The sequence below is a fragment of the Vicugna pacos genome, chromosome 2 (assembly GCF_048564905.1).
Source record: "Vicugna pacos chromosome 2, VicPac4, whole genome shotgun sequence".
Classification (NCBI taxonomy): Eukaryota; Metazoa; Chordata; class Mammalia; order Artiodactyla; family Camelidae; genus Vicugna; species Vicugna pacos.
In genome coordinates this window covers 30,993,419-31,008,809 of record NC_132988.1, presented here as the reverse complement: position 1 = coordinate 31,008,809, position 15,391 = coordinate 30,993,419, and the positions used below count along the sequence as shown (strand labels likewise).

At 35.4% G+C, this 15,391-nt stretch overlaps 1 protein-coding gene across 1 annotated transcript in view; it reads left to right on the top strand.

The window, feature by feature from the left end:
* INTU (inturned planar cell polarity protein) overlaps window positions 1-15,391 on the top strand; it is a 171,360-nt gene that overhangs the window by 66,258 nt on the left and 89,711 nt on the right. The window contains exon 4 of the mRNA XM_072937772.1: window positions 15,140-15,254. Coding sequence (XP_072793873.1) covers window positions 15,178-15,254 — 77 coding nt within the window. The 5' untranslated portion in view covers window positions 15,140-15,177. The remainder of the gene's footprint in view (window positions 1-15,139; window positions 15,255-15,391) is intronic.

The window sequence follows — 15,391 nt, the reverse complement described above, 5'->3', positions numbered from 1 at the left end:
TACTATCCTCCCTCTTATACTATTGATGACAAATTTTACATTTTTTAATTTTACGTATCTCTTAACTAATTATTATAATTTTAGTTGGCATTACTACTTTTGTCTTTTAAACCTCATGCTTGCTTTATAAGTGATTGATCCACTTATTTTTATTATATATTTACCTTTCCAGTGAGATTTTTACTTTTGTGTGTTTTCTTATTATCTTATTATTAATTAGTGCCATTTCTTTTTAGCTTAAGGAAATCCCTTTAACATTTCTTGTAGTGCTGCTTTAGTGGTGATAAACTCCTTTAGCTTTTGCTTCTGTCAGAAACTCTTAATCTCTCCTTCAGTTCTTAATGATAACCTTGCTGGGTAAAGAATTCTTGGTTGGAGTTGGAAGTTGTTTTCCTTTTAGCTCTTTGAATATGTCATGCCTCTCCCTTCTGACTTGTAAGGTTTCTTCTGATAAATCTGCTAGTGGGCTTATAAGGGGTTGCCTTTAAGTTACAAGCTTCTTTTCTCTTGCTGCTTTTAAGAGTATCTCTCTGTTTTTTATTTTTTTACAGTTGTATTTTAATGTGTCTTGGAAAGGATCTCTTTAAGTTGATTTGGTTTGGTGATCTATGAGCTTCATGAACTAGGATACCCCAGTCTCTCCCCAGATTCAGGAAGTTCTCAGCTACTCTTTCTTTAAATAATCTTTCTGCACTCTTCTCCCTCTCTTCTTTTTCTGGAACTACAATAATTCACATGGTGGTTCTTTTGATGATATCCCATAGATCACATAGGCTTTCTTCATTCTTTTTTTGTTGCTGTTTTCCTCTGACTGGAAGATTTCAAAATTCTTGCCTTCTATCTCAGATTCTTTCTTCTGCTTGACCCTTTCTGATGTACATGTTCCCTATTGCATTTTTCAATTCTTTCATTGTATTCTTCAGCTCTGGAATTTCTGTTTGTTTTTTTTTTATAATTTCTGTCTCTTTGTTAAGCTTCTTATTTTGTTCACATATTGTTTTCCTGGTTTTATTGAATTTCCTTTCTGTGTTTTCTTATAGCTTATTGAGTTTTGTTAAAACCATTTTGAATCCTCTAATGGGTAAATCACAGATCTCCATGTCTTCAGGGTTGGTACTGGAAGGCTATTGTGATCCTTTGGTGATGTCTTACTTCCTTAGTTTATTCATGTTCCTTGAAGTTTTGCATTGCTATCTTCACATTTAAAATTGTAGTCACACCCTCCAGTCTTTACTGTCTTTGGGAGCAAAATACCTTCTCTCAGCCCTGTTAGTGAATCTGAGGCTTTCTCAGGCCTTCTGTGGATACACTTGCTCAAAGCTTCTTACTCTCTCTGTGGCAGAATACTTAAGCTTATATGCCTGTTCTCAAGCCTGAAATGTACCATGCCAGGTACTGACAGCCTTCTTTTCCCCCCTAAAGTTAGCACTAAAGCTCAAATCTGTTGTATCTCCCTGGACCACAGACTTGGGCCAGATTTCTGCACATGTTCAGTAACTATCTGCCAAAACTTGCTGTCATCACCACTGTTGCATGTGCACACAATGATCCAGCCACAGGATTGGGGGTGTGTCGGGGTGAGGCATGCTGAGTGCTGAAGGTGCCCACGGGCCAGCTGTGGGATCTGTGGATGAGGTGTTCCCAGTAGAGGTGTTCCCAGTGGCTCATGGGAGGGCTTCTTGATGGAATCTGTGACCATTAGTAGGCTCTGCATCCCTTTAATACCCTCCAAGAGTCCTGTCTGTTTCTCCCAGCCTCTTTTTGCCTCCCAGTTGTGCATCTCACAATTCAGTACCTTGATGGAACTAGAGAGAAACAAGCCTCTTTGGCTGGTACTGGATCCCTCAGCTCCCACAAAGGCACTTTTGTTTATGGGTGGATGCCAAATTATTGTTCGGGCAGGAGGACAAGAATGAAGGACATCTTATTCTGCCACAATGCTGACATCACTCTCATAATTTATATTTAAAACATTTTAATTCCTTTATATATTCCCCTATACATTTAAGTTGTTTACTATTTTTTGCTATTATAAACAACTCTTCAATGAACAATTTTACATTTACAAATTTGCTTAATTTTTCCATTACTTTCTGAGTATAGATGTCTAGATGTGGTATTGCTAAGTCGATTTGCTAATTTTCAAAATTCCTAACTCTTTGGAATCTAATTACTCATTTGACTTTCTGAAAAGTGACTGAGTGTATTCTTTTGACATACCCCCACCCTGTTGGTCAATAAATTCAAGTATTACCCAAGCTGCATAGTGACAAAAGTATTTAGCCAGGTGTGGACAGAGAAAGAACAAGCCAACTATCCCAAATCCTTTGGGATGTGTGCATAATGGTCTTCTCCCACAAGGAAAACAAAACAGAGACACAACAAAAACTCAAAGAAAACTGTGGAAGGCTATAACTTGCTATTCTTTGGTTTCAGCATTTCTGATGATTATTATGTCATTTGCAAATGATGGTCCAGGTTATTCTGTTCAGATAACACATATTTCTCTTCTCCATTATTGTTAGTCTTTTATGTCTTCCTTCTGAATGTTCTTTAAAATGTTATCTCTGGAGAAAAGAAAAGAATTAAAAACAAGGAAGAATTTCTGGCAGAACAGTATGGTCTGCACCATTAAATGTGCTCTGTCTTCTGTCTTTCCTCCAGTTTCTCCCCTAGTTAATAACTCTTTGAAAAAAATGTTAGAATTATTTTCCTTAATCTCTGTGTAGTTTAATTTGGAAAATTCCTAGACCAACATCCAAAATAATTTAGGGCAAGTGAAAAGGGTGAAGCTGACCTTGACCAAAATTCAAGGAATCACTTATGGTTGGTTCGGTTAGAGGACCCGGTGATCTGAAGTCAGGGCTGTGGCAGCAGGAGCAACTAAGAGGAAAAGGTTTCAACACCCCTTCACCTGCCAGAGTGGTCCAGGACTTGCTGGTCAGAGTAGGAGGGTGGTGTTCAAAGAGTAGGGTGGCATCCTGAAAATGACACCACACTCGGAATATAACAGTTTGGTTTGTAGTTTAATACCCAACTATTCCAACTATCAGCTTGGAACACATTAGCACTTAGCAATAGAGTATAGCAGTCAAAAGCCCAGACTTTGGAGTCAAGCAATGGAAAAAAGGTTTTGTTCCAAAACTCAAGAAGTCTGGATGCTGGAATTTTTTAGTGTCTAAAAGTAAAATGTTACTCTTCAAAGAGCTTCTGTTTAAAGCAACCTTGCTGCCAGTCAAGAGGAAGATTGCCTCTGCCTTTGAATCATGGCTCTAATCTTGTCTAATTACTTACTTCTCTCAGCCTGGATGTCCTCATCTTAAAAATGGGGATAATAATGCCTACCCCACAGGATTGTTGTGAGAATTAAATGTATACAGCACTCATCACAGTGCTTGACACAGACTGCTAAAGCTTTGTCTATATTATTATGAACACATATTCTTTCTAAATCATGATTGACTCATCTATGGAATATGATATTTCTTGATGATTCCTACAGTTTCTTCTAACTCAATTCTAATTCAAATATCTTACATTTAAAATACTATGCAAGCTAAAATCTGCACCTATATTTATGATTTAATCACAGTGCTTTAGATTTTAAAATATATGTTGTTCATCAGCAGAGTTAAATGCATGTCACCGTAACTAACAACCAAGACCTCAAATTCCATTTAACTCAGTGACAAGCAGTGCATGCACACTCAGACACAATATTTAGTCCCCTGTCTCTACCTCTGTGAACTCCTTTCCTACAATGCTGTCTCTCCCAGTCCTGCCCAGCCTCAGTTGTCTCCTTGATATTCCAGTGAACATACACTGCACAATGCCAAGTTAGGGTCTTTACACTTGCTGTTCCCTCTTCCTGGGATGTCCTTCCCCTAAATATTTGCGTGGTTTGCTCCCTCACTTCATGTAAGTCTCCTATGAGAAAGGCTTGCCCTAACCACAACCCCTCTCACTATTAGTCTCCATCCCCACACCCTCGATATTTGTTACCTCATATATTACATATCATTTGTTCTTGTGCATGCCTCTCACTATGAAGTATGCTCTGTGAAGGGAAAGGTTCTGTTCCTGTCCTTAACTGGATTCCCAGAGTCTGGAAGTATGCCTAACACACAGTAGGAGTTCAGTAAACATTTGACAGAAGGAAAGAAAGGGGGAGGGAGGGAGGGAGGAAGGGCCCATGAAGAGTGGGCAGAGGAATAAAAGGGTAATTTGTTATTCCCTTCTAAAAAATGTGTACAATCTATTAGGAGCCTTAATTACTTGAACTGACAGGAACGTTTTTCCCCCCTTTTCCCCCCAACTTTATTGAGAAGGAATATTTTTAGTTTAGGTATATGTTGACTGGTTGTAGAAAGAGTAGGAGGAGAGAGGGTTTTAGGCTGGACCAAAATTTACTCAGTTGACTGGTGAAGATTCCTGACTCTAGAGGTCCTGTGCCCAGCTATGGAGTTAAGCGGAGAAAAACGTGTGCTGTGACCTTTTGGGGATGTGGAAGCCCATCTCCACACTGCCCGCCTGGAGTCCTGCTGCCTTCTTCCCCTTAAAGGGGCTGCTTGCTCCTCTTTGAACAGAAATCTTGGGGGGAAAAGCAAATTGTAATGTATCTTCTTAGTCTTACTCACCTTGAGATAAATGAAAGTAGGGACTAACCAATATCACAGAAATACAATCACTTTTGCCTTTATTCACAATAAAATTTTCTGGGTTTTTTTCTTCAGTCTTAAGTAGACAACCAGGAATTGAGTTTATTTTGCTCTAACAGTCAAAGCAAATATAAATTTACCTTAAAGTCCAAGGAAAATTTGTAAAGAGAACTCTTTTCAAATATGCTCCCAAATGAAGAACTGACTTTATTCTGTCCCTGCTGGCATGAGGAGGCATCAGAATCTGGCAGAAAGACCTTTTTTCAAAGAATTCCTAGCACTATGTCTGGCCCCAGGGCTCTTGCCTCTTTCTATATCATTTCTGCTGATTATTCCAACAAAGAACAAGAGTTCTTCATGTTGAAGACAAAACAACAAAAAAAGCAGTCATAGGAGGAAGGCTTATGTTTACACACATTCTCATATTTCTCATTGTCATTTTGTCAATGACAAATACAATGGCTCATTTCATCAACCCTTCACTGAATATCAGTATGTCCTAAGTTTGGGGCTAGATACCAGAAGCAATAAATACATCTGAATCAGTCCCTGCTCTTGGGAAGTTTTCAGCCTAGGAGGGGAAATAGAAGAGTGTGGTAATCCAGGGAAGTAAAGAGTAGTGGAGAGTGGTCAGTAGGATTGTAAAGAGATGGCATGTCATGCATGCAAGGGCATGTGGGGATCCTTCATTCAGTCAACATTTATTGAACACTTACTTACAAGATATTGTTATATACCACATGTTATCAGTTTTTGTTTCAAAAATCTTGAGTTCCACTCATACTGTTTTCTGCATCTCACGTACAAACAAGCTCATTTGCCTTTTTTTACACAATACCTTACAGATTCCTTTCACATGCCAGATACATACCTAAAAAGTTTCATGCACATTTTTTAAAGTTATATGAATTTTAAGGACTATTTTTAATGACTGTTTGTATGATTATAACAGTAATACACTATAAAATGTCTAGAAAGTACAGAAAAAATATATAACAATAATTTCACCACCCATGTATAATCTCTGTTAATAATTTGTTGTATTACACGCACACATACACACATGTGCACACACATACACACTTATACAAACCTACACTTTAAACATAGTTGGGATTATACAGAGTATATAGTTTTGTACTATGCATTTCTCATTTAAAGATGAAATATAAAGTATCCTAAAGGGGCAGACAACCTTTCCATGTGATCATGTCTGCAATTACATATTTAATCTGCTTCAAGGAATTCTTTGTCACTTCTTTTTTTTTTCGTTGAGTTATAGTCAGTTTACAGTGTTGTGTCAATCCTTTGTCACTTCTAACAAAGTAAAATATGCGTTTAGTAAGTGATCTGTTATAACTCTGAATTTTTCTGCAGAAGGTTTTATTAAAGCAGAATACATTTGTACAATTAAGTTAGCCTGAAGACTTCTTTTTTTAATTTGCAATGAAGAATCCATACAAATCTGAGACCTGTATTTTTTTTCTGCCTTTCTTTTTTTTTTTCCTGCCTTTCTTAAAAGGGCACCAAGTAAAGTATATATTCCTGCTCTAATTTATGATAGTGACTGTAGCACAAAAATTTAGATATCTTTAATTAAAACTTTACAAATTTATTGGCAAAAAATTTAGAAGATCATCTGGCTTAATAGAAATAAAATATCCTTGCTCCAGCATATTTTGAAAATTCAGAACAATCATTTTTGGAACATTACTCTTTCCTATTATAAAAAGTAATGCACATTTCTCAGAGATAATTTGAAAAATATAAATGTAGAAAAAGAACAATTAGCAATAGTGTTACCACCCCAAGATATATTTTCTGACATTTTGCTAAATATCCATTTTCTCAAAAGTTATAATCACATATTTTGTCTCCTGATTTTTTTTAATTGTGAAAGTTTAGAAAATCCTCCCTATAATTTAAAAATATCACTTTGATAACATGCTATCCCTCATATAAATATTATAATTTAATTAGTGTCTTACATTTCCAGGCTTTTTAGTGAAAGTAAACAAATTTGTGCAAAAAGCTTTTCTATATTTAGGTTTACTTCTCTGGGTTAATCTTTTTTAATATGTCAACCTGACTAGCCTACAATCCCCAGTTATCCAATCAAATACTAATCTAGGCGGTGTTGTGAAGGCATTTTATAGATGTGATTAAAATTGTAATCAGTTGATTTTAAGTAAAGGAAATTATCCTAGATAATCTGGGTTGACCTCTCTCAATAAGTTGAAAGGCCTTAAATGCACAGCTGAGGCTTCCCTGGAGAAGAAATTTCTTCTGTAAACTACAGCTTCAGCTCGTGCATCCCCAAAAGTCCTATCCTGCCCTTCCTGACAACCTGCCATTGCTGATAGCCTGTCCTGCAGTGTTCATACTTGCCCAGTCAACCCCCACCACCCAGAAGCCAGTTCCTTGAAATAAATCTCTTAATATATATCTTTTACTAATTCTGCTTCTCTGGATGAAACCTGCCAGAAATAGTTACATTCACAGAAGTATACATACTAAGTCAAAAGTTTTAAAAGTCCACAGTACATTACTGTGGCTTTTTTCTTATAACTTTCTCCATGATTTTTAACATATTTAGATGATGTCCTGCTTGCCAACTAACCTTACACAGCTTAAAACTGAGCAAGTAGCTGGAATCATGTTTGACTGAAGACGTGTTTTATAGCTAAGCTAAGAAAAACTACACTCAGAATCAGCCAGATTGGTGGCGTTTGTTCAACTTGTGTTCTAAACAAAGTGTGATCAAGACTTGGTCCAGATCCTTCCCCAAAAGAGTTGGTATTTGTTCAGAGTGTCTCAGCTAACACCTCATTATCCAGGCAACATAAGGATTTCTATGATACCACTCTCTCCATTGGACTGATTTTTTAAATGGATTGTTTCTATTTATAGTGTAATATCAAACCTGTACCTAGCAAAAAGATTTCACACACACCTAAGTGCTCATATACACATACACCACCCCAGACACATTTCACCTTTTAAATATTCCTTATTCATCTTGTCTAATATAGTTCCTATGGTTTTTCAATTATTCTTTACTATCTCTCTTTAGACATCATCTAATTTTATATATTAAGAATTGTTTAAATGACTTTAGATTAATAAGAAAATGCTATAACAATTAAAAATAATGGCACACTGATGAAGAGTATGTAAACTGATAACTTATAAAGTCATGTGTATTATTCTTAATCTGGAAAGTTGAACAGGATAATATAACAAAAACTTAATCAGTTTATTGTTTTTTCATAGAGTACATAATTGGCTTCATATTTAGATCAGGTATGCTATTGCATATTGCCTATAGTACCTAAGGACAATTATAGATTTGAGGTTAAGGCTCTTAAAAGTCTAACTATTAAAGATTGACCTCAGATAAATAACGGAACTATTCATAGGGCGCCTTCTGTCTTCTGTGAATGGTTCTGCGCATTTGAAATCATTACAAAATGAGTAAGATTCTCCATCTACATAAAATAATGAGCAAGATGAGAAATAACCTGCCAGGAGATGGTTTATAAATGTGGTTCTTTCAGAATTGGAGCTTAGATAGCCTAAGGCTGGACAGAATTGAAGAAACTTAAGTGTCTTACCAAGTTAGAGATGCCTGGGGTGCACACAGATAACATTGTGTAACTGGCAGTTAGAAATTTAGACCTGGGCTGCAAAAGTAAGGTCAAAAGAAATGTGATTATTTATAACATGTCCACATAAAGTAAAGTGGACATGTTTTAGTGTTCGAGTCCCCAAAGTCATGATCTGCAAACATCGGCAAATGTGCTGAATGAATGAATTCATCTTTTTTCCCTCTGATAAGCAGTTCGAGTTGCAAATAATAGTTGGTATAGAAATCCCTTACCACTGAGGATGCTTTCCACTAAGTTCTCCCCATTCTGACACACTTTGTCATCTACATGGATTCTGGAAAAAAAAGAATCAGAGGAGGAAACTTTGGAAAGAGGATGTCCTGTAAAATTAGTTCCATTTGGTGAAGAATGTCACTAGTTCCAGAGCTTGACAAAATTCCTTAGGATCATCTGATTGCTCATATTCATGCTATAATCATCTAGGTCTGATCTCAACTTGACCTAGAACATTTTTCTGTTGAGAATAAGGTAACCAGTCAATACCAGAATTTCTGCTCTCTCAGAAGTTAACATTCTTCAGTATAAATAGCTTTCTACTTATAACTTTGATTGAAATCTAGAGGTTTCACAAGCTCCCCACAGGTGAAGTAAGGAACTCAATATGCACTTGAGGGCTAGGCCCTGGACCTGTGGAAAGATGGGAACTTCATCTTATTCACGCACATATCCCCATGATAGGTGCTCAATAACTAATGAAGGAATGAAGGAATGAAGGAAAGGCGGGAAGGAGGGGAGACTTGTGATGACCTTTGAATTCTGGCAGCATTTCAATGTCTTTCAATAGCTTACAGTTCTCTGTCTCCTTCTCAGCAGCAGCAAAATGCCACATTTACCAGTTGATAAATATATCACCATTAAATATTATACAAAATAGCTGTATATTAAGTCGGACAGTGGGAGAAAGAGAGGGAGAAACTGTTTCAGGACCAAGAAATAAAAGTTACTACTCCAGTATTCGAGTCAGAATTCTTTATGCAAGCACACTTAAAAAGTGAGAATCAATAGCAAAACCAGTTATATTGCACTTGAATCATCATATAATTTATAAAAATATCCACTTTATTATGTTGAACAGATAGTCAAAATTAAGTTTCAAGCAATAAGAAACTAATCTTGTGTGAGATAAACATATAACTCATCTTCAGAATGGTTGTACATTTGAAATGGAGCAATAAGGAAATGACTGAAAGCCACACACAACTAAACACCGTTCTCTAATAAAGCAACTTTGTACATGGAAATAAGTGGACAATCTGTATGGGGACCTGGGATTTATGTAATTTCCCAAGTTTTAAAAATAAGTAATATATTTTAATGGCCAATATTTTTAAAATCCCAGATGCTATTTTGATGATAAAAATGGATTCCAGATCACACCACTAACATATAGTATGTGTGTTACAAGGATTAATTTAATTGAAGTATTATCCCCCTGATGGTTCTGATTTACATACAGACTTTTAGCTAAAAGTTGCACAGAACATTAAATACTCATTGACCTTAAAGAATAATTCACTAAGTGTATGGATTTTGCATAATAAATTATCATAAGTGAATCAACAGGAAAACAAATCAAGTAGCATATGGTTAAATACTCTGGCTTCTGTTTATTCCATTTTCCAAATAAATGAAATCTCATTTCTTTGTCAGTATCTATTTTTAATTTGTTAACTATTTCTTTCAAAACTTATTATTTACTTATTTTATTCACTTTTGATTGTCCAAATATAGAATTTATTTTATATACATTATTCTATATAGGACATTTTTCTATACACAGTCTCTAAATTCACTTGTTAAAAATTAAAATAATTGGAGAAGAAAAAGAATAAAAGTATTTCAAAAACCTAAAAAAATTAAAAGCTGTATTAAGGGCACTCAAATTTCAATGACAACTAAAGTCTGAACTAATAGGACATGTTATTTATGAATAATGCAGTTTTTTGAATGATAGTTTTTTTAATTGAAAAATTCTCAAAAATCCCTTAGAACTTTTCTAAATCTGATTCTTTATTCCTCAGGTGTCAAGATGTCTGCTACAGATTTTAGCTCCAAAGCTTTCCTAGTTTTAGGCTATACTAAGAGTTTCATTTTTCATCCTGGCTCTGCTACTTACTCACTGTCTGACTTTAGGCTATTCAGTGCCTCAGTTTTCTCATTTATGAAATGGAAATAGCAACTCCTACCTCATAGGGTGGTTGTGAGGATGTGAAGAAGCGTATTCATAAAATGCCTAGCACAGGGCTTGGCCCACTGTAAGCAGCCAGTACATGGTGGCAGCTGCGGTGAGGGTGGAGTTGATGGTGGTGTTGGCTGTTGATTGCCCATGCAAGAAAGCATAGAAGGTCTTTCCTGGGCTTCACTAATTGAATGTGGGAGTAGGCTTTCAGTGGTGGTTTGCTGGCGCCGGCTTGGTCTGGCTTGGAGTGTCCATTGTTAAATATTCATTAATTTTTTGAGGTTGGCAGTTGTGGAAGCATCTACACCATGGAAACTGGCAAATTCTACACCAGGGTTTCCTGCCTCTCTCTGTACTTCCCCAGCAAGTTTGCCTGCACATCACCAGCTCTCAGCCTTGTTTTATGGAGTTTATTTATTAAAAAACTTCCCTAACCTCAGATTGTTCTAATGGCTACAGATTTCAATAGATCCTTTATTGTACATGATTTAAGCTTAATTTGTGGGTTGCCACAAGGGAAAACTAAAGGTAAACCCTGCTTTTCAATATTCTGCTCTGCTGCTTCAGGCTGCTCTTCGTTTCTCAAAGTCTTTACTCTCTATTTCATGATTTTCTGTACCAGGAATCTATAGGTTGGCACTCAAGGAAGCAGAAGGGAAAAGAAAAAATAAACAAAAAAACCCTCTGCAACAATTTTTTTCAGCCTGTATCTCTATACACATATACTATGGCAAAGACAATACTTTGTGTACATCAAACTATTTGCATTTTCCTCCTGGACACACAGGAAGGTTACAAGTCCCAGCCCTCTGGTATCAGGGTGGGCCCACATGACTAGTTCTTGCCTAAGGAATGTGAGTAAAAGTGATGTATGCCACTTCTAAATCTGGTCCTTAAAGTTCTCACACATCTTTCTCTCTCCCTCAATCTCTCCCTCTCTGTCTCTCTCTGTTTCCCCAGGTACTAGCCTGGGCATAAGGACTCCAAAATGGCAGATTCATACAAAAATAGCTTAGATAATTGATGCACCTCTGAGAAAGAGAGTTGTCCAAAAAGGCTGCCTGAGTTGTCCCCAACACGAGTGAAAATAAACCTACACTGTGCTTTGTCACTGAGAGCTCAAAGACATCTTATTACAACAAAAACAAACTCATAAATATTATCGTCCCTCCCTGTTTTTATACAAAGTCTTCAAAAAGAGGGGGAGGGCAGGAGGCGTATATTCAGGGAGGCTCACACTAGTGATTTTTCTGTTCTCTATACTTGGCTTTTGTTTTAAGAACGTTCAGTAGAATAAGTTTAATGCATAGTTTATTGTAGACAAATCTAGGAGAATAAAAGTAGGAATTATTTCAAAGTCTTGAAATACACTGTTTTTGAAGGAAATGTGGAGCTAAATACCTTTTATAAGATCCTTTCAGTTTTAGTAAGTCAAGCAGTGTTTTTGTTAATTAAACATTGTATATATTAGACTAAAACAACATTTAGATAAATAAAATATGTACTATTGGAATATCTTATGAGCTATGTTTACATGTTAGGTGATATTAACATAGACCCTGGTATAATGGATAGGTCAAGTGCCTTTAAACTCATTTTGTATAGTTTATTAAAAATGCATTATGAATTTCTGAAGAAGTTATTTAACTGAGAATCAGAAAAATCGCATCTTAATCTCTGCTTTGCCATTCACCTGCTATTAAAAACTTCAAAAGTCATTTACCCTCTCTGAATCTCAGTTCTTCATCTAATAAACTGAGAAAGTTTGAAATAGATGATTCTGTGTGACCCTTCTTAACCTCAAAAAGCTATATAACCAATAGTATATTTATGTCACCAAACTCAGGTTTGGCTGCTCATTGCTCAAAAGCCAGTAAGTGAGGGGTGAGTGTTGGTAGAAAGTTTCTTTACTCAGAAAAGCCAATAATCTGTTGTTAGTGTAAAGAAACGCAGCTGATTTTTCTGTTAATCTTGTATTTTGCTACCTTGTCGAATCCTTTTATCAGCTCTAGTAGTTTTTGTGTGGAGCTTTTAGGATATTCTGTATACAGTATCATGTCATCCATGTATAGTGACAGTTTTACCTCTTATCTTCCAATTTGGATCCATTTTACTTCTTTTTCTTGCCTGATTGCTGTGGCTAAGACTTCCAAGACTATGTTGAATAGAAGTGGTAAGAGTGGGCATCCTTGTCTTGTTCCAGATTTTAGAGGGAAGCCTTTTAGAGGGAAGTTTTCCACCATTGAGTACTATGCTGGCTGTGGGTTTATCATAAATAGTGTTTATTATGTTGAGATATCTTCCCTCTATACCCACTTTGGTAAGAGTTTTTATCATAAATGGGTGTTGAATTTTATCAAATGCTTTTTCTGCATCTATTGAAATGATTCATGTGGTTTTTGGCTTTTCTTTTGTGGATGTGGTGTATCACATTGATTGATTTGTGTATGTTGAACCATCCTTGTGTCCCTGGGATGAATCCAACTTGATCATGGTGTATGATCTTTTTTATGTGCTGTTGGATTCTGTTTGCTAATATTTTGTTGAGGATCTTTGTATCTATGTTCATGAGTGATATTGGCCTGTAATTTTCTTTTGTGGTAGTGTCTTTGTCTGGTTTTGGTATCAGGGTGATGGCTTCATAGAATGAGTTTGGGAGTATTCCCTCCTTTTCAATCTTTTGGAAGAGTTTGAGAAGGACCCGTATGAGTAAAGTTGAAAAATCTATTCTTACAGTTCTGTAATTTTTCCCTTATGTGACATAATTTTCTCTCACTTTTCCCTTTCTTGTTTCTCAGATGCTCAGATATTCTCCCACCTTCTGATGTACCCAGCCACTATTCATCAACTTAGACTGTCATTTCTCAAGAAAGCACTAAAACAAAAAGGGAGGGGAAAAATCACAAAATGAGTCATCCCCATTTTTACAGATGAAAACACTGAGCTGAAAAATATCAAAGTCAGAATCCAAACCCCCAAAAGACAACTTCCTGCAGTTAAACAGCACTTTATACTTTTTAAAGGATTTCATATGTATTATTTCAATTTACTTAACTTTCATTAGATTCTTCCTTGATCTGAAAAAGTGGGTTTCTAAAGGCAGGGGTGGGATATGTTAAGATTCTTGTTTATGATACTTGGATTAAACTTTTTTCACATATAAATATAAAAATTAAGGGTAAAAATACTAAGAAAATGTTTGTTTTCTTGAATTTTATTAAGCCATGCAGTTTTATAAAGTTACTTGTTTATAAAATTGTTGGTATGATTTTACATATTGTGGTCTTAAATCAAGCAAATAAATATTTAGCCATGTGTCCAGTCTAAAATAAACCTCTCCAGATGAAACTGAGGTTAAAAGAAATTGTTGCTTATTTCAGTCATCTCCATAATAAAACTTTGTGAGGATTTGTAATTAGTCAAAAATTATTTGAGCACATTTTGCTGTGGTATGGAGGATGTGCCCAATTAAAAGAGGTGAATTTGTAAATGAGTATGTTAAATTGTATAGGGAGAAAGAGAATAGGTAAGTATAATAAAAAAGATTGAAGTGGAAATAAAAGTGGGGTAATTTCAGTGATATTTTATAATAAAATGGCAACTGGGTAATATTTAGTTTCATTTAACTCATTTATGTTACTGCTACATGATAATTTATTTTTGTATTTTAAAATTCCTCATGCATTTAAAAGGTAAGTTTAAAGTTATGTCAGTTTTGTTTTTCTACACTAGAAATTCTAAAACCTTGATATTTTGTATTATTTGTTGATACAATATTTAAAAGTATATGTTATATGTTAAGAGAAATTAAATCGCATTAAAAATTATTTAAAGATTTGTTTATATTATAGCCTCAGTGTATATTGGGTATTCTTGTGCCCTGCAGCCCACTCATCCATTTTTTGTTTATTTTTTATAGTATTAGTATTCAGTGATATGCCAACATATTTTAGGAAATGAAAACTTTCATATTTTATTTCTCAAGCATATGAACAAATTGCATTGGAAAGTCTAAAAACAAAGTACACAAATGTGTTTGAATAGAGCAATGAATGCCCTCTAGTGTTTCTTGCTAGAATATCAGTTTTAATGATGGAAAATTGAATATGTAAATTATATTTTCATAACTATTTAAAAAGTAAGCTCATAAACAGTAGACTCTGAATGTGTCTATTTTAAATGTTACCAAAAAATGGAGTAACAAGGCATTTGGTTAAATATTGTTTTCCTAAATAATAGATATTATTGTTATGTATACACAAAGGTGATAGAAATCAGAGCTGTTAAGAGTTTTTCAAATATGGGGTAGCTGACACCCCTGAAACACACATCTGTCTTCTTAGTAGTACCTTTCTAGCAAACTCCAAACTAAAGCAGTTACAGGAAGCATTCTTCAAGCATCGATATACAAGTAATTTGTCCCTAAAACCACACTTGTTCCCTGTCTGTTGATATGCATGTGCAGAGCTTCTCTCTCTGGAAGATGAACTATTATTTCCATGGGCATCTTCTGCCTCTGTTCAAGTCCCCCATTGGTAGTAGCCATGGTGAAAACAGAAAGCAGTAAAGGAACACAATTTAGCTGGATGTATCAAAACTGTGATTTTCCATTTGCTTCCCTTAACTTTATACAGTGGCAATCATACCGAGAATAAAAAATGCCAGTGCCTCGATGGTCAAGAACCAGTGCCTGGTCTATCTAATGCAGCACTTGCTTAGCGAGAAGCAAGGATATTTAAAAGCATGTTGGTGAGTATATGACTTAACATATTACTGTGTTATCATCTCAGGAACTATGGGAAATGATTATAATTATCCTAAACAGAAAAAAATGCATTGGAAAATATTTGAGTTGAATACATCAAGTAGTGGATATTTGTTATTTT